The sequence below is a fragment of the Amia ocellicauda genome, chromosome 5, assembly GCF_036373705.1.
Source record: "Amia ocellicauda isolate fAmiCal2 chromosome 5, fAmiCal2.hap1, whole genome shotgun sequence".
Taxonomy (NCBI): domain Eukaryota; kingdom Metazoa; phylum Chordata; class Actinopteri; order Amiiformes; family Amiidae; genus Amia; species Amia ocellicauda.
In genome coordinates this window covers 2,483,811-2,503,763 of record NC_089854.1, presented here as the reverse complement: position 1 = coordinate 2,503,763, position 19,953 = coordinate 2,483,811, and the positions used below count along the sequence as shown (strand labels likewise).

The 19,953-nt window shown below is 46.0% G+C and overlaps 1 protein-coding gene across 5 annotated transcripts in view; it reads right to left on the bottom strand.

Moving 5' to 3' along the window:
* atp2b4 (ATPase plasma membrane Ca2+ transporting 4) overlaps positions 1–19,953 on the bottom strand; it is a 77,666-nt gene that overhangs the window by 35,447 nt on the left and 22,266 nt on the right. For 3 of the 5 annotated variants that reach the window (XM_066703203.1, XM_066703202.1, XM_066703206.1), the window contains exons 2-7: positions 13,775–14,363; positions 4,502–4,699; positions 4,071–4,328; positions 2,998–3,123; positions 2,701–2,826; positions 381–416 (exon numbers count right to left, since the gene is read on the bottom strand). In XM_066703203.1, the coding sequence (XP_066559300.1) occupies positions 381–416; positions 2,701–2,826; positions 2,998–3,123; positions 4,071–4,328; positions 4,502–4,699; positions 13,775–13,970 (940 nt within the window). In that variant the 5' untranslated portion in view covers positions 13,971–14,363. The remainder of the gene's footprint in view (positions 1–380; positions 417–2,700; positions 2,827–2,997; positions 3,124–4,070; positions 4,329–4,501; positions 4,700–13,774; positions 14,364–19,953) is intronic. The other 2 variants (XM_066703205.1, XM_066703207.1) reach the window with 1 other exon arrangement.

The window sequence follows — 19,953 nt, the reverse complement described above, 5'->3', positions numbered from 1 at the left end:
ACTGATTATTATAACATAATATCCATGATTACAGATACAGCACAACAACCCTGGCATCTCGTCTGTATGTCACCGTGTGCCGTCCATTAATCAGTTAATAAAGAACATGAAACCATAGAAGCTTTGTCCCAGAACCGGGACAAAGATTAAAATGGCAATTAACGAGGATTAATGACCGCCCTCTGTGAGTAAACCACCTTCTGCAGACAGATGAGAGTTGCACCCGTTTACAGGAAAGCCAGGTGAATTCCTCCCAAGGTTTTGCAGAAAAGCAACAAATGTGAAGAAAAAAAGAACGAAAGGAAGGCATGAGAGAGTGACACTGAGATGGGCCTCCGAAACAGCAGCTGAATGGCGAGGGAAGGGGGAGAGAGGGTTACCTTTGTTGCGATTTTCAGGGGCTCCTTGTTTTTTACCTGTTCAAACAGAGAAAGAGGGTGGAGCACTGATCACATGACTTCCAAAAAAAGAAAAGTATAATCATAAATAAAAAAAATAAACTCAACAAAACACAAAAAACAACGACGACGATAAGAATCACAGGTGAGCATGAAATACCAGCTAGTAAGTGACATCTCCCGTCAGAGAAAGACCTCGTCGCCCGATGTGACAATTCAAACTCTTGAATATGAAACTACTAGACAAAAAAGGAGGTGCAGAAACAACGACTTGAGACCGTTTCTTTTGTTTGTTTTTCCAATTTGGTTCACTGCGAACATCTGTGTAAAGGAGACCTTCACAGGAGGCTGTGCATCTGGAAAGATTTAAATCTGTATCGATGCTCTGATCCGATAAACTGCAGCCTCCTACCACAGCAGTACTTTATGAAGTTATTGCAACATGAAAAGAGAAGTAGCTGCCTTCCCCCATCAATAGAGAGATCCTAAAAATATCGTCCGTTTGAAGGTATTCTGCTACGAAGGAGACTGATCAGACGCTATGGCTATATACAGAACCGGGCCCCCACCCTGCTGCTTGACTCGGTCTTTCCCTGCAGAAGTGACACTTATAGTCATTGGAGCTGGAATGAATGCTAAAAGAAAAAAAAGTGTAAACTGTTGAACATCAACAAAATAGGAAAAAGAAAGGAAAGAAAGAAAGAATCAGAGCGAAGATGGCACAAATGGAAAGTCTAAAACAGAGCCACTCATTGTTATTGTTAATTTTTATTTATTTCGTGTGACTGCATCCTTGGGAGACTGCTAGTCCTTTATAGTTGAGCAGGGGAAGGCACGGGCACATGGACTCTACAAAATGGATTCCTCAAGCTAGAACTTGTGATGAGCCTCAGACTTTCCCCTCCAGCCAAGCTAGTCAAGATCGCTGCACAGTCCAGAGAAGACAAAGGGACGGGGCAGAGGGAGACGTTCATTCCCCACGACTACAGAAAAGTCTTTCACCCCCACAGCTTTCAATTAACTTTCAGTCACCCTTGATTCATGTCACACCGGCGCTCGATGCAAACAAACACTGAGGGAGGAGAGAGGGAGCGGGCGTCACGCCAGGGATTGGGGGCGAAATTTAATGGGAAAAGAAAAGGAGAAACCAATAAACTGGTTTAAAATATTAGTTTGGTCTGATGGGGGGTGGAATTAAGACTCCCAGTTTGAAGCAGTTCAGGTTTTGCCAGCTCTGATAAATTGCGAATACATATTATTGGAAGGACAAAACCATTAAAAATAATATATATTTTACAGGGAAAATAGCCAGTTTGTCACAGAGGGTTTTTGTTCCAAAGATCGAAACTTATAGTAGAGAAACTAATCTGATGCATCTGGCTATGATGAGAACTCTAGGATGAATCTCTTAATCCTTCAGACGTGGAAGTCAAGTGATGTTTTAAATTGCATGTAAAACTGATGCCCAATTCCTCATATTCCTGACACAGTAAGGTGTTGCTTTACTCTGCATCTCCCGTGGTTTTGCAGAGATGCTTTCCAATGTAAGGATGGCCACAAGTGTTTGTTTTTCTTCATTGTTTTTTCTTGGCAACTAATCGATCTTATGCATCAATTAATCAAGGTTGTTGGCCATTCAACCCATTTGTGAGACTTTGCGGAGGATCTGCTAAAGCATCATCTTGAAATCTCTCCCATCTTCTAGCAGACAGGACGCCAAACCCCAAGCCAATGCTCTCACAAACCAGCATCCTCTGGCTCCACATACGGGTCCAGCCCATTTGGTTTAACTGCTTATGAACTGCTTTAAGGGACGGACTCACTTAACTGTCAAGTGGCTGAATAAGCGGCAGTGCTGACAAACTCTGCATCACATGTAGTGTAGATACCCAGTGTCATCAACGCTGTGTCACCCCCAAAATACCAACTGGACCCATCTGGGCACCCCATTTAAAATGTTCTGGTCTGGCGAGAGGCCGCAACATCATTCACCCGACAGAAGGAGGCCGTTTAATGACAGAGGATCCGATTTCATTTCAACAACAAAGCAAAGTTCTTCTGGGAAGATGCGCAAAACGCCAAGCCTCCGTGTGTAACCGTTTAGCGGGCGAGGGTGAAAATCGCTTTGACATCAGCCTTTTAAGACTCCAGCTTAAATACATTTAGTTCTATTTATGTCAATTTTATGGTATGCACATTCTCCAGACACGTTGAAATAAAGCTGGAAAGACAGTCAGGTAAAAGAGACAGACAGGTCAGACAGACCCGGCATAAACAGGTTCGCTCGCACCTCTCCGCTTACCTTTCTTGGCCTTCTTCTCCTCCTCATCACCCCCTGCTCCCAGCAGGGTGAAGATTATTCCAGTTTGAGAGTTCAGTCCCACTGCCGTGACCACCATGCGGCCAGACCCCTCCATCACATGGGTACCTGTGAGCCAGAGAACAACCCTCAGGAAAGAACCGATATGGACCACGCCAGTCAATAAAACTACTACTACTACTACTACTACTAATACTACTACTACTACTACTACTACTAACAACTAGTAAGCAATAAAAATGTCAGGTTATAAAAAAAATTAAAAACAGGCAATCTCACCAGACAGCAGCATGGGGTCCTTGTCCAGTGACTTCTTGACATGATCCGACTCCCCCGTCAGTGAGCTCTCGTCGATCTTCAGATCGTTGCCCTGGATGAGGATCCCGTCAGACGGCAGCAGGTCACCTGATCAAGGGCATCAAGCAGATCTTTAATACTATCTATGGGCACCCTAACATACTCTTCGGTCTGTGTGTATATTTGTGTTAAACTTAGCTGGAGAATCACTTCCCCACCATCAAAAAGTCATTTTTCTAATGGCCAGTGTACGTGCCCTTAAGGTATAAATTAATGATTTTTTTCTCTGAGCCTCTTGATTGTCTGTAATTGTGTGATTGTAAAATTCATTGTTCTTGTATCTAACTGATACACAGGCGAGAATAATTGCAACTATTTAAGCAAGTCAATGTATTAACTTATGTCACTCTTGAGAAAGGCTTTTGAGTCTTTCCTGAATAAAGAAAGGAAAGAGCGGGGATTAACAATATATAATTTGTTCCTCATTATTCATATTGGTTAGATTTTAGTGCAATTTACTTTTTCAAGGCACCGAATCAACAGGCTTTTCAATTAATTCCTCTGCCCAGCCATTTGATTTATTCAGATAACAAAAGACAAATAACTGATTAGATCTTTTATTTGGCCTCTTAACTGTTGCATCAGAAAAATAAGACACCGTTCAACCCTACCATCATATCCTTGTAGGTGAAAACAAATTCATGGTTGTGATTTTATTCTCTAAGTATGTGGGATGCAGGGAAGGGTGGTTTAACCACATAAACAGCTGAATTTACTGCGTTACCTTGTCATGCCTTGAAAGGACCTTTACAGAAATAACTTGGTGTTACTTACGAGCGCAAGTATTCTTATAGAAAAATACAACAGCCTAACTGTCCCCCTAAAAAAAAAAAGGGGGAGTGGCCTAACTCAAAATCACAGTTCAGAGACTACCGTGAAAATGAACACCGTCAATGAGAGTAATTGGAAGTTTTGCAAGACAAACGAAAACAAACAAGCACCAAACCGTCGCCCAGCCTCTATGACTGTCACGCCCTTGGGACAGCGGCACTGACCGTATTTAATCTGGGCGATGTCTCCCACCACGATCTCCGCCACGGGGATCTGGATGACCTGGCCCTTGCGGATGACAGTGAACTTCTGTTCCTGCTCGATGCGGCTCTGCAGCCCGCGGAACTGCTTCTCCTTGCTCCAGTCGTTGAAAGCCGTCACCAGCACCACGATGATGACGGAGAACAGGATGGCAGCTCCCTCGATCCAGCCAGCCTGGGCCTCCCCTTCGTCCTCCACCCCAGCGGCCGCCTGGCCACACACTGATGGGATAGCACAGGGGGAGAGGGCATCAGTGTGGGGCAGAGCCACGGCGCACACGCACACAGTACAGCACACTTCGGAGACTTAATTTTTATTTATTTATTTTTTACTATGAAGGGATGCATACAGGTACTGACAACCCCCCCACATCTCCCTCTCCTCAGACACTCACGCTCATTGTCTCCCCCTGGAGGGTGGTAGAAGGACAGTCCCAGCGAGATGATGGCGGCCACCTCCAAAATGATCAGGGTGACATCCTGTAGCGCCTCCCACACTAACTGCAGGAATGTCTTTGCTTTCTTCGGGGGAATGAAGTTCTTCCCAAAGGACTGGTGTCGCTTTTCCAGGTCCACAGGGTTCCCCGAGAGACCTGAGGGACACAACACAATGCTGTTAAAACACTTCCCCAGTGTCCCCAAGAGGAGCCAGACGGCTTCTCCTCATTAGAGATCATTTTAAAGCTTCCCTTGGAATCCAATCAAGGTTTCTAGCAAAAGCAAGGAAAGGTCTTTATCATCTTTTTGGCTTGTTTGATTATTTAGGTTGAAGTAAAAGTGAAACAACAACTCTGAAGATAGTATCTATGAATGCACTGCCACACTGATGCAGGCTGGGTGCTACTGCCCAGTGTGTTTGGAAAGGTTTGGAGGGCGTTGAGGAGTCATATGTTAAGTTATGCATCTGTATTACGCATGGGAAAAAATTAAACCTGAAACTACAAAAAGCCACCAGGCCGCAGATTTTGGCACCTTTTTGACTGTGATCGTTAGGCAAAACCGCAACGTGAAATCTTTCCACGGCTACACCCAGCGTACCAGAGCTGGTAAACTCTGCGTACGAGCCTGCCGTGTGAAGTGTGAGCCTCGGGCTAAAACTTTGATGTTTTGTTTTTTTTCCCCACGCTCCTGGTTTCTGACAAACGCACACGTAAACAATCCAGTCAATAAATATCTCATCGCCGTCTGTTTCATTTCGCCGGTGGGATTTTCCACTGTGTACAGGAACTCCAAAGTGTTTAAAAATACAGTACGCCGAGTCTGGAGAGATGCGTTTCAGCAGATTTGCAAGAGACTCCAGAACTGCAGGAACAACTAAAATAAAATGTTACATATGCAAGCGTTTTATTAGAAGTCATTTCTTAAATCAATACAGGATTTCTCCAGCTCCTAGTAAGATGCACAAATATAGCATTGCCGAAATAGAAACACTTTGAGCAACAACGGCAATAATAATGCTTGCTTGCATTCCTGTAATCTAGAGGATATTTATTAGAAAGCATTAAACCAAGCAGCAATTCGGACGATTCAAAAAATATCTAAAAAGGCTATATTTCATATTTTCACCCCAGGGCGCGGCATCAATTGAACACAGCATGCACATTCACAGTATCCTTTGCAGAGGTCGAACGCACAGAGACCGACAACTGCAGAACCTCGAATGGCTTGAAGAACGGCTATGCAAACACTGTAAGACTCTTGTGCAGGAAGGGCGTGGGGGTGGACGAGCCAAGGAGACGACTGCTTTTATTAACAAACACAACAACTGCCTGCCATAGTGTCTCGCCCTTCCCCCAGCCCTCCCTCCCGCCTCATGCTTGTCAACATAGTTTTTCCTCTGAGCTGAATTTACTGCCGTTATTCCGGGAAGCTTAATTTACTCACGCACCGCCGTCTAATAAAGTAAGCGGCAGGCTGTCGGTGAGAGGGTCCAGACCTCATTACCGAGGGTGAGGGATTGACATGGCAGCTCCGCGGCCCGTCTTGGACAGGGAGGCATTCGCATCACGCCCCGGCAACCTGGTAGCCAGTGGGAAACCAGTGCACCAGGGAGTCGTACTGATGTGGGACTGCATGGGAGAACTGTGAGATCTAGCAGATCAAAAGAAAACGCACACACAGTGGCAGGGGTTTGCGTGACAGTAGCTGCAATCGTTTTCATAATTAACAGCCACTGCAATGCATTGACCTTGCTTCCCCAGCCACTAAAGCTACATGTGACAGTTTCGGGGGGAGGAGGAGGAGGAGAAAAAGCAAAGAGAAATAAATATAGGATTAAATCTGGCATCTTACTACTTTTCAAGGGTACAAAAAAGGCTATGGGTTCAACATGACAATCACCTCGAAGACGCACATTAAGTGGGAGTCGGTTTGTTTTTTCCATCGTCTACTACAGATGTGGTTACAGAACACTGCCATATAAAGCAACAGAAGACACAGATACGAACATTAGGAAAACCAGGGGGGGGAATGAAAGAAGCAGAGCCCTCTCCTGGGGTTACAGACTGCGAGAGGCTGAGAAATGAGTCACTCACGCTTAACTGCAGCTATTTCTCAGCTCAAGTTATTCGGATACTTCGGCAGACCTCCACTTGGGGGGGAATCGAGTTAAATGAAGTATTTTTTCATTTATACATTAACATAAAATGTATTTTTAGCGCCGGAGCCGATATTGTGACAACGGGAGATAACAACAGGCAAGTGGCGAGCGCAGTCTGTTCTGCCTCGGCGAAAGCTTTTTATTTTGTCTTTAAGTGTTGTGAATGACATGTCTCGTCATGCCTTTCCCCCAGGCTGGGAAAATTCCCCACACTCCCCGTTATTCTCCTTCCCCTGGTGATCGCCCTCCTACATCGCAGGCTGCGTGGATTAATAAATCGGCGTGTTGCTCTCCCGCAGACATAGGGTCTCCCATGATACGTAATTGAATGCCGTCTGACCTCGTCACATCTCGGCCGATTACGCCAGAAGGAGAATGAGAACATGGTGTGTAAACAAGCCGCCGAGGAGAATAAATTATCTGCGTCTGAACATTTAATGGGGGCGGTGTTGATTAATAAAATACTCCTACCGACGACTATAATAATAACCATAATAATCTTAATCTAAAGTCTCAAACCCTGGTCCTCGAGAGCCCATATCCAGCAGGCTTTGGAGGTCACCCTCCTATCGCTAATGTATAAATACCTGAAAGTAATTTAATTGGAAACAATTAAGCAGGTGGTAAATTCATTCATTTAGAAACCATTGGTTCAGTTGCTTAATTGATTAATAAATCCCATGTGATCCCAGTGTTTAGAAATTGGTGATTTAGGGTGAATTATAAGTGGATTGGGGCTCTCCAGGACCAGGGATGGAGACCACCGCTTTCACCACAGTCCCCTGCTCCGCACACAGGGATCTCATTGACCACACGGACTCAGTTTGATGTCTCTTTCCAATGCTAAGGCCAAGTATTTCTGTGCAGAGGGATGACTGCCCCCTACTGGTCCACGACTGCCAATGCCTGCACTGAACTGGACTGAAAACACTCTCCCTCTTTCAATCTGTCCGCATAAAACAAATTTCACACGCAGAGGGAAACCCGTCTGTTGTCAACCTCAGCCAGTTGCCTTTTTCTTTTGTTTTATTGGGAGTTTCTGTAGTAAAATGGTTCTCCTCACATTTGAAAATGAATGAAATCCCCCCCGAAAGTTGTGAATTTTCAGCAGGCAAACTTCTCAATGTTCTCGACTACCAGCCGAAACACAAAAGAAATGACAAATCGGTCGAAACTCATTCTCACACAGAGGCCTTCATCTGCTCTCAGTGCCTCCCCGGCTTTGACGTTAATGGCCTGTGCGGTGTGTGTAGGCCTGGAAACTAAATGATTTGTGGAGTTGAGACACTTTTAAGAGAACCGCGTGAAGCCCCCGAGAGCAAAGTGGAGCTGGAGAATAAAGACGCCACAAACAACCAACAAAATATCCTTTCATTATTGAGCTCACAGGCCCCTAACTTCAGTCACAGAGCACCGCAACACAAGATCTCATGTAAAACTATTGTCTCTCTTGGGTTTGGCTTTTGTTGTTATTTTGGTAAGGTTCAGTCTATATCCAGGCATTTGACACAGGCAGTACGTTGGATTTTACTTTCCTCCCAGAGGCAAGCGAGTCTAGTCAATGAGCCTCTTACCGCAGTGGCCGCCCCCTCACCTCTCCGTGATGCAATGTGAGCAAGTAAGCAATTTTATCCCTGCACCTTGGCGTGGCGAGAGTTAATCTACATTGCCCCCCGGCGCTGCGATTCTGAGGTCTGACTGGTAATCTGCTCCAATCCTATTTGACCAGTCTGAATTAATTGTTATATTAAAAGCACAAGCTAATGCATAGCTGTGCGTCGGTTTGCACATGCACACAGACCCACACAAGAATATATGCATGCATTTCCATACCAAGATATACACTCACACCCTAAAACACACGCGCACACACACAATCTCACACCACCCACATACAGGCATAAATCAAACACTTTCAGCCGAGAACAGATTGTTTCAGCGCCTTTACAGCAACAGTGTGCGTGTGCAAGTGTGTGCGCGCATTTCTGTCTCATAGTTGCTCCTGTGCCTGTTTTCAAGGTGACTGTGCAGGACGGCTAGGTAGAGGGGGCTCTCAAACAGCTGCATGACGATGGTGATGGCAGTGCGGAGACGAGAATAAAGGGTATGAAAGATCATTAATCAGGGAAGCATTGCAGGAGATGCTGGGACGACAGCCAATGGCAACGGGGCTGAACTTCCCAATACTGTTCCAGTGTGTGAAATGGCCTCACCAAAAACCCCACAGAACACCCCTCCCCACCTCGCCATTCCCATGTAATCATGGTTTATTCACACACGATGGAGATTAATAGAGGGGAACGGAGGAGGTCAGCACAAGAAGAATTCTCCATTTCGTTTCGATTTAGTTTGGTTTTATTTTATTACACCAAATTGGATTCTTTCCACTATCCAACAAAACCAGTACATGGAGCTGGAGTGCATGTTCAACACCGTACTGGGTTACCCTCATATTATGTGTGTATGCAAGCATGTATATTTGTTGTGCCTTCAAAGCACTTAAAATATTCAACAAGATGCAGTACAAGGGAGAAACCGTTCCACCTTAAGGGACACACCCACCGGCTGGAGGAGTCACCTTTCCCAGCATGCTCTCTTCTCCCTCTCCAAACCACCACAGAGGTCTGACGGTCCCGAACATATGGGCGGCATAAGCACAAGCCCTGCTGGAGAGCCGCCAAGTCTATGTAATTCCCTCCGTCAGCTTGTCAGCCGGCCTCACATCACTGAACTACCGCCATGTGGGCTGGAGCAACTGCACCTCCCTCCTGCTCTCTCTCTCCATCTCCCTCCCTCCCTCTCGTCCTCCACCCATACACCAAACACCCCTCCCCCCACAAAAAGAAAACCAAACAAAAGAAACAGACAGGGCCCTGACACTCTCCCCAAGCTCTCATGTGTGATCCATTTAAGAGTTATGTAAGAGGTGAACATGGACTTTATATCCCCTGCACCACACTGCCTGCTGTGCTGCTCTTCAGAACCACAAATGGCTCTTTCAGACCACAGGAAACTTGCGAGAGAGGAGGAGAGGAGGAAGGGAAACTTGTGGCCATGAGAGTCGAATGTGAGAATTTTTACGATCAGCACTGCAGGTCTGCTAGACATTATGTGAAAGAGGTTGTCTGCTGTGAGAACAGCAGTGATTATAATGCATCCCCCCCCCCCCGGGGTGTCTCTCTCCTTTCCCTACTCAGGTGTCAGGCTGTGAATGGAGAGAACTCAGATCTTTAAAAAGGTTCAGCTCATGAAAACAAAGCAGATCGCTCTCGATATACTGTGCCATACCCACACAGCTCTGTACGGAATATATACATTCAGGAAGCCTCCGACGGGGAACGGACTGAGACAAAGTACGGGGCCTCCGGCTCTGTTGATTGACGCTCAGCATATGGAGTGAGAGCGGGGGGGGGGGGGTGACAGGTTGTCGGCTCCTCTCAGCTGACTCTCGAACACCCGCTCGCACAGCCTGCCACACGAGACTACTGTGCCTGTGCGTTACAGTCAACATTATAAACAGACTAGAGCGTGTTCGAGTGCGAGGGCCGACTCTTTCATTATCGGAGAGAACAGGAGTGAACGCGTGAAGGATCTCTACGATGCATCACACCGTGGATCTGCCCGGCACGGCCCTCGAGTCACGGATGGAACAAAATTGTAAAAAACAACAACAACAACAACAACAACAACAACAACATGTCAAGTTGCCCTCCGTATAAGATATGTCCAGTTGAGGCCGATATATTTCTCCTGCCCATCGGCTCAGTGTAATACCCTGGTAGCGACGGCCCATCCTGATATCAGCCAGCTGTGGTTGAACACTTTAGTGTCACATTAACAATTTTTCAATATTATGCATCTGCTGCTACGTAGCACTTGGCGGTTTGTTGCTTTATTGCATTTGTCTAATTGAAGATGGTGAATCGCACTGATGTAGGAAGCAGGCAATGGTGCCACATCATTGTGACAGCCACAATCTCGGTTAAAGAGTGCCCTGTTGTTGCTTGCAGGCCATCAGAGATGCCTTGAACTGACAATAGACAGTAAGCTATAGACAGCTGTTGCCCGACTAATCTTAACATACATCTGTCAGGCAACTGTCCCCGACCTGGGAGCTGCTGTAACATTACGTGAATTACCTTTAAAATTAATACAGTGTCTTTGTAAAACCGTGTTAATTTTCAATTAATCCCAGAAATAATAATAATAATAAACTAAACGAAACACACTCCGCAGCACTTGTTAATTAAAATTCCTCACCTCGTATTTTAATGATACAAGACATTGCACGAATAACAACTTCAGTCTGACTTACTTCAGGGCAAGTGGGATGAATTCACGCAGCTGGGGAACAGCTGAATAATCCCAATCAGCATAAGTTAACCCTATGCAGCAACAGTAGAAAGGCCTCTATTTAAAAAATGCATAGATTACAATACCGACACTTTACTGGTGCTGGCTAACAGCTTCAGTGAATCCTGACCAGTAACATCAACGGCTATAATTGTGCATTACAGATGTATTCCCATATGTCCAAACGCAACGATTGTACAGTACAGCTGTGCAGTAATACTACACACCTGACACTGTGCTTCCATTCCCTGGGTGTGAAGGCAACCAGCCCAGGTCTCTGCAGACGCTAAATGGAGATTGCCTGAGCTGGGTCCTCGGCATGGGGGTGCATTAAAAAAAAAAAACTCTGGCCAAATCACCTCAATAAGCAGCGCCGTGAGCTCAGGCCACCCGCCATCAGTCGGTGCTCTGCTGCCCTGCAGATCCACACCAATTACTCAGCTTTGACCACATGGCCCAACTTCCTCAATCATCTTAAGAGCTTAACCTGCCACACCAAGCCAGGGTCGGCCCGGCATCACGCTTTTCCATTGCAGACTTCTCATCTCGCCGCCTGAACCTCCGGCAAGCCGCTTTAGGCCTCCTCAGTCAGTGAAAACATTTGATTTCACACTCCCACCACTGCGACCAATTCCAGCCTCAGCCTCCTGTCAAGCGAGCCTTTCACTTTCCTTAAGCCCCTTGGAAGAAACTGCTGAAGGACAGAGAGAGAGACTTGCGTCACGGCAGAAGATGCCCAAATACCAAATCAGACGTCTCCTCGGTCCTCTCACTCCTACCGCGCAGCGTTCAAACGTGCGTTCTCTTCAGCAGAGGCATTTAAGTTTTGGAGTGGAAAGCACTTTGGATCACCCATCAGACTAATTAGCGAAGATATTAAAAATGTTGATTGCATTTATCCAATTAACGTATAAAAAAAAAGGATGTTATTTTTTTCCTGCCTTTGAGTGTGAACTGTATGAATATTTTCACAAAATATATTTGGTCTTGTAAACGCAATTCACACACCATGTATGCAATTATGTCATTGAGAACCGAAAATCCCTGACAAATTACATCACCAGACAATTTGCTTAGTCTGCATAATTAGTCTGCTTCATTTGCATAATTTGCACCTCACTGTGCAGCACTATCAGATCAAACAACAATTTTGCGGTCAGAGTTCACATTTCAGTCTAAACATTCTGATTTACAGGTTAACCCAAACTGTAGAAGCAGAATGATATTTTAATCTTTTCTGGTTTGTGGATTTCCAGAGAAGTTCGACGCGTCTCATGACACCCCCCTCTATGCTACGCACGGAAGTACAGAACGGACAGCCGCCGCCCAGTCGCATTCGTCCCTCCGTCGCAGGGGCAGCAGACGCCGGCCTCGCTCTCGCACTGACTGACTAAGTTCCCCTGATCCCCGCAAGCTCAGACTCCACCCCAGGGGTTAACGATAATGTGGGATTATTGAGAGCCGTGAATTTAAATCTGTTTGCTATCTTATTGCTCTGACCAGGAGTTTTATAGCTGAGCTTATTTGCATAAGACATTGAGGCTTAAACCAAGGATAGCCCAGCCAAAAGCAGGAAGCGTTATCTGACGCGGAAGGGAGGGCCCCTGAAAATCGGGGGTTGGCCATTGATCGACTATCCCCCACAGGGCCGTCACACTCACTCCGGGCCTTTTATGCAATGGCCTTGAGGAGCAAGGGCTGATTAAAGAGGGTAAAAGATCACTCTCCAGATACGTAGGTGTGGCAATGTCTCTGGAAAGGAAGTGAGCTCAAAGTATTTAATTAAACAGATACTTTGCACTCCGTCGGCTATAAATGGTAACTTTGACATCCTTATTACTCCGCGCTTAGGTTCTGTGCTGAATAAAAGCAGATTAAAGTAAATCAGGCCCAGGAGGTATAAAAATATCTGGAGGGAAGCAGGAGGCGATCAACAGAAGGTCGATTTGTGGGGGGGTTGTCGGCAGGCGCTCTGGAGTTTGGAGGCTTCGGAAGGGGCTACAAAACGCTGGCTCTTTTCTTGGCCCGGAAGAACACACTCGGGAATCGTAGACGTACGCTTTAGGATTTGCAGGCCTGGAAAGCCAGATAAGACCTGACTGTAACGGCTCATCCTTTCACCATGCTGTCGTTCGTGTGACTCGCACACGGCCATCGAAATAATAACCACAATAAATCAATAAAACAAGACTGAGGCATCAGTCCAGTCCAGAGCTCGGAGGAGATAAGGATCGAGACTGACATTGTGGTTGCACAGATAGTAATGCTGTCGGGGGGGATGTCTGAAATCCGGTTTGCGCGTCATTTACTCAGTTGGGCTGCGGCATTTATTGTGACTTTTGGGCAGTTAGTGTGACTTAGGCCAGGACACCCCTCCACTCACACATGAAGTATTTATTCATATTAACTCTTCCGAACTGGTTCAAATTTTTGAAAGGTTACTTGGTAGGTCAATAGGGGGTCTGCTTTTTAACTTATGAGTTACATTGTAGGGGGACTGCCAATTTTATTAACTTTTGGAGGCTGAGATAGGACTGGCAGAGCATCATGGGGAAAAAGATTGGATAGAAACTTACAGAGAAAATATACAGAGAGAATGTCAGAAACTCTGTGATAATTGATCGTTGTTATTATTTAACACATTCAATTTATACCGTGCACCTTGCACAAGCCTCTGGGGGGTGCATTTCTGATCGGCGAGCTGCAGGGTGCTTACCTTCCACAGGTGATGTTTTCAGCCTCCGACACAGGCCCTGCACATCACCGTAGTTGTCTGCGATTTTCGTGACGGCCTCGCCGCTCCTCAGCTCCATCAGCTCCCTCAGATCCATCACCGAGCAGCCAAACTCCCCTTCATGGTTGCCCTCTGCGACAGAGTTCCCAGGGGGGTGGTCTGCAGTGTTGTTTGCCATTTTGGATGGGCCCCCTGGTTCTCTCCTTATTGGCTTAGAGTTTGAAATCTATGACACTATCAGAGTAATAATAAGAGTTTAAATTCAAAGCTGTATATTTTTGTTTATTTAGTTTTTAAATGAAATCTGTCATGTGCTTCTGCGTGGTCACTTGTTCTTCTCCCAGCTCCACTTAAACCTCTGAGGCCGGAAAGCACCTTCTGCCGATCCCTACAGGGAATTCTGGGAATTGGTCAAAACCTCTCTTCCGTTCGTCGGTGGAAAAAAGCGTCAGCCGAGCCGAACTTCCCCAAACGGACAGGTAAGCAGGAAGTGCATGTTACCACGGCAGAAGTGGTCCCTAGAAATGACTGTCGGGCATCTTCTGCGAGGAACGTCCTTGGATGCAGGCAACTGTGGAGGAGAAAGGAAAGGGAAGAAAGGTGTGAGTCGAAAACTGCATTCCACACGTTTCTTGTATTTCAGCTGAGAGCTCATGGCTAAATGATGCAACACTATGAAGATGAAGGAGTCTCATTTCCACCGAGTAAACACAACGGGTCGTGCCGTTACAATCTCTCTCGTTAGCTTATTCCGCTGGATTCTCTGTCAAGGGATGTGTTAGCACAAAACTCAGACACAGCAATTTACACCCTTTTTAAAGGCTTAATGCTCAAAATCTTTAGGGGGTTAAGCTAATACACTGTGAGGAGTGAAAGAAAAGTACATAATTAAAGAATTGAATAGTCTGTCTGCCAGATCTCAAATACACAACGTCAATCATGTAATCGTTTTAAATGCGGGATCCTGAAAGCGACGTTTAAAACTGCAAACAAACATTTAAATCTCTCTTCTACGGAGAAATGTTCCTGGACTTACAGATACGGGGCAAATGTCACTAGTGGGGACTCCGACAAATTCATTTGATTTTCTTCTCTCCATTAACTGTATAAACCATGACCTGGTACAAGCAGTGGATAGTGAAACCTCAAGCAGATCCTCAATCCGAAATCTCAAACTAATGAACCACAATAGCTTAAACCTTCGCCCAGCTATCTGCGAATTTGTCATGAATTTACTGTACAAACAAAGTACAGCACATTAGACATCCTCAAATGATGCAACACACCCTCCAATAATGAAAGACAGTTAAGAACAATCATAGATTTAAAGTATTGAAAGCAGGTTTCAGATATTTGGTCTGGCATGTGCTAACCAGAGGATACACACCATTTACTAGTCACATACTCTCAAACTAGAACACACAAAGAGCAAACTAAGGTAACTGTGGAAACCCAGGGTTACAAAACTAAAAGCTCCGTTGCTTCTCTGGGAGTTCTAGGCGGACGGGAGCATAAATCTGAAATCAACGCCAGCGCGGGGCCAACAGAACGAGAGATAAGCTTCTTTCCTCACATAAAGAGGTCAGTTTTTGCATTTGTTTGCTGAAAGCAACCTTAGCAGCATAAAAACCATCTGAAAGGCTTTTCTTTTGTCGTGCGCGTATTTTGGTTTCAAGTTCAAGGTCAGACGGACACAGAGAGGTCGTCACCCTGTGAGGGAGTGAGGTTAATGGGCTGTTCTTTACCGCGGGGCCCACGGGCTTAGGCAATAGCTTATGCTGAAACGATCACAACAGGAGTGTGATCACCGAGCTGCAGTACCCCAATCATGACTCGCGTCCGAAGACCCTCCGCTGCACGGGCACGGCGTTCACACGTCCCACGCTTTTTTTTTTTTTTTTATGATTTTGTTTCCTCCAAGGTTCCACCAAAGATGACGAAAAACTAATCAAAACATCAGGATCTACAACAAGAACTTTCCCTTGTTTTAATTAGTTTGAATTGAAGGAAGTAATTGCAGTAAAGTGACGTAGGCGTGGAGTAAAGGGAGGCGTCGGCATGAAATTGGGCCCCTCAGTGCCATTCTTTGGCAGCAGTTTTTTCGGGCGGGGTACATTACAAGAGAAGCAGCACCAGGAGAAGATTTCAGGGAATCGTGACTGACTGAGGGAATTCCAGCTCAATAGCATTACTCCACACGCCCTGCGCTTCATAAAAACACGAGGCAGGCAGCCAGTTCCCCCGTCGACAGCACAACTTTGAAGAAAGAAAAAAAAGTTTTCCGAGTCAACTTCTGCAAATGTAAAAAGTCTGAAAAGGCATATTTAGCCTCGATGGAAGGAGAAATGGAACAAAACCTCCGTCAGAAAGAGTACCTTCAGAGACTCGCAACGAAACATCAGATAAACATGTCATCCGTAAAACATGAAAAAGGTTGTAAAAAATCTATTTCCTTTCAGTTCTGTCGAGTTCTTCTCTTCACACACACAATTATATGGATGCATAGGTGTATTTATAGAGATATATAGGTGGAGACAAAAACGTCCTCACATAGAACATTACACATCCACCCCGTGACCGATACCAAATTGAAAACCCCGTTTCATTCACAAGCTGCATTTTAAATTCAGTCTTGAGCTTTGAAAAGCCCTTGAGAGGAGAGGAGCGCTCCCAGGTGCAGGCGACCCGAGGGGCTCGAGTCTCCAGCGCTCCACAGGAACAAACCTCGCCATCATCAAACGGCAGCAAAAGGTTAAGGTTCATTAGCAGCCGTTCCTCTCGTCTCCCCAAACGTTGCCAACAAATCCATCCACAACACCGAACACTAGTCTATTTTTTCAGCCTAACATTGTCGTTATTATTTTGTCATTAAGCAAAACCCCTTTAATATAGTTGAATGTTTGTTTTAAAGACTTCCACGTAATGTACTGCACCACAGAAGGGGAGGATAATTAGGGCACTGCGGGAGGAAGAAATCCTGAAAAACATGCACACACTACAGTGAGTAACATCAGGATATCAGAGGGAGAAGAGCAGAGAGGTCTGTGGATTCGTGCTGGACTGAACATCCTTTCATTGTCATGAAATAACCGGGTTGGAAACTAACAGGGATCATTTTCAGATATCTTATAAAACGTCAAGATAAGTTTTCCATTTGTCAACATATCAAGATTTGTTTTTCTTATAAACCAGGAATGACATGTGTATAATCCCCAACTTCAGAATATTTTCAGTGAGTATGTCGTGAACAAAAATATAAATGCAACATGTAAAGTGTTGGTCCCATGTTTCATGAGCTGAAATTAAAGATACCAGACATTTTCCATATGCCGCAAAAAAGATTTCTCACACATTTGTTTACATCACTGTGAGTGATCATTTCCCCTTTGCCAGGATAATCCATCCACCTGACAGGTGCGGCGTAGCAAGAAGCTCATTAAACAGCACGATCATTACACAGGTGCACTTTGTGCTGGGGACAATAAAACGCCTCTCTAAAATGTTTTGTCACAATCGCAATCTTGGAAACTGTGGCACGTTGCGTCCGTGTTTTTGTTCAGTCTAAACACAAACGCATGAATGTGCTAATCCGGCAAGGCAGGGCCAGACCAGACTGGCTGAAGAGACATCAACGCTCGAGGCTGTGGAGCAAAGCCCTGACACCCGTGTGTGAAAGGAGGCTGCAGACTGAATCACACTGCTTGCTGTGCTGTTGAAGGGATGAGCTACGGCAGGGGTGTGCGACTGTGTGTGATTTCAGATGATTCATTTTCACACGTTTGCTACGTTCCTGGAGTACATGGACATTTGGAGCCAACCAGCTGAAGGTAATGTGTAGCTGCCCAGTTGAGAGGGTCCCTAATGGTGTGCAAGAGATATTAATTAATGAGCGTTTGGATTGGATTAGGGGTGAGGGGGTTGTATAGCAGCAGCTCGGACACCAATTTATTGCGCATTAACACAAACCAGTCAAGTCACACGTGCTCCGGGCTTCAGGTGAGACATGTAACCCTCATCGAGTGTGACTCTGCAGCAGCAGTCGCTGATGAATAGCTCAGCCCCTGGCCTCTTTAGGTCGCTCTGGAACAAAGCTAAATCATTAATCCATTATCGGCGAGTCACCGGCGGCAGGGATTCCTCCCTTTTGTAAAGACACACAACACCACAAGGCAAAAAGACGACGCTAAGACCGATTACCTCCCATTACACAACAGCAGTTACTTTGCATCTCCTGTACTCCACCCCTTTACAGCCAACATGCAGCTCACTTAGTTTGCCCGTAACCTGAACTGGGAGAATTACCTGGTGCTAAGACCACACAAGGGCCAGATTGGGGGAAAAAAAAAAAAGGGATTCGCTCCATCTGTCTGGACGAGCGGACGAGCCCTGCGTTCTGTCTGCTTCCCTCGGTGGGTTTTTAATACGAGAACAGCCCGTCCCTGGCAGCAAGGTGTGAAACATTAAGCTTGTTTTTGGTTTCAATCACAGTTTCGTCTGGAAGCTGGACGGTGTTCGGTAGAAAATTGACTGGAAAAGATTAAAACCTGAAAGAGTTCACCAGGAGCTACTTACACTAATAAACTTCATTTTTTTAATGCATTACTATCCTTAGCTGTGCAGAAGGTACATTTACTGTAAACCTGGTAACTGATGAGAAGCAGACGGACATATTGCCGTTCTATTGGAAACGGCTGCATCCAACTCGCTAAGAGCGGGTAGCACTAACTGTATTGCTGTTCCAGGGGCATTGGCCACACGGTTCAACCAGCCACTGCACCCAATTTAAGAGCAGAGGGGTCCTGGACCTGAGTAAAGATGGTCAGATGGGTTGGGAGTGGCACCCCCTTTAGGGCGGAAGGACCAACACGAGTCAAACAAACGCACACTCTGCTGCGGCCGGCTAATCAGCGCCCGGGGGAGCTTCAAAGGCCCGCTGCCAGGAACACCGAGAAATTGATGGCACGGTGCTCATTTGCACTGATTAATAAATTATTCCTGAAAGTCTCAGACAGCAGGCGGTTCAAACCGGGTGAGCGCACAACCTGCGGAGAACGGAGGGAGTCCCTGCAGCAGACCGCGCCTGCAACGGGGACACAGGGGAACTGGCACCAAATGTGTGGGGTTTGTGTAGAAGTTAAAAACCAAACAGACATGCAGACATCAGCATCATATACTTGTCCAAGACAAAAGGGAGCAAGCAACACAGTCATTCAATACAGGAAAACCTTGGCGATTAAACTGTTTGTGAAAAGACAAATCTGACCACCGTGCCATATTTCTCTCTTATCAACCCCCAGGAGTCAGTGCATTACGAGGCTGCAGTTCTCCGGTCACTGTGCTCATCAATATCTCCTTAAGAGCGTCACACTCCCCGAGCTGTACAGTGCGTCGCGGACTGACTGCAGGCTCATTCCTCGCTCCCAGCGTGTACTCCCATTCATCACAGGCAAGAGCACCGCGGTGCAGGGGGAACGACAGCTGGATGAAGAGAGACAAAGAAAACAAGTGACCGCTTTGAGCCACGCTGCAGATGTAAGCGGCACAGGGAATGGATAAGTCCTATGTGAAGGAAGATACCAGATCTGTTATAATGAATAATAAATCATAATAAAAATAAGGAAAATCGGTGGAGGGACGATAAGAGAACAGCTGACAGCCGAAGACTGCAGGTGAGGAAACGAAGGGGCGAGAAAGCAGCGTTTCTCCGTCTCCTACGTGGGCTGCAGCGAGGAGGAGACGGCTGACAGATCACAAGTCTGCAGATCCAGCAGCTCCGCAGCCACACCTGCTCAGAATACTAAAGGCGAGAATGCAGCGTCTCCCCCCCCGACGGCCAACTTCCTGCACTCCACTGCAGCAAACGGAGGACAGCGGCGGATTGAAACGGCCTGCCCTCCCTTACCTCAACTCCTCACCCCCCCCATTTAAAGATCAAACCCAGCAGTCAATCATTCATCCCAGTGTTGATTTCTGTTATGACATAAAAGCCATCACCCCCACGCAGTCTCTGCAGAGATAACTGCGATGCCTGTTTAAAAATAATATTATCTTACTAGAGAGTTAATTTAAAAACAACAATTCAACCTTCCCACCGAGAGACAAGCATTAAGTTGTTCAGGGGCTGACTCTGGAGGAATCACATCGTACAGGTGTGGTGCGAA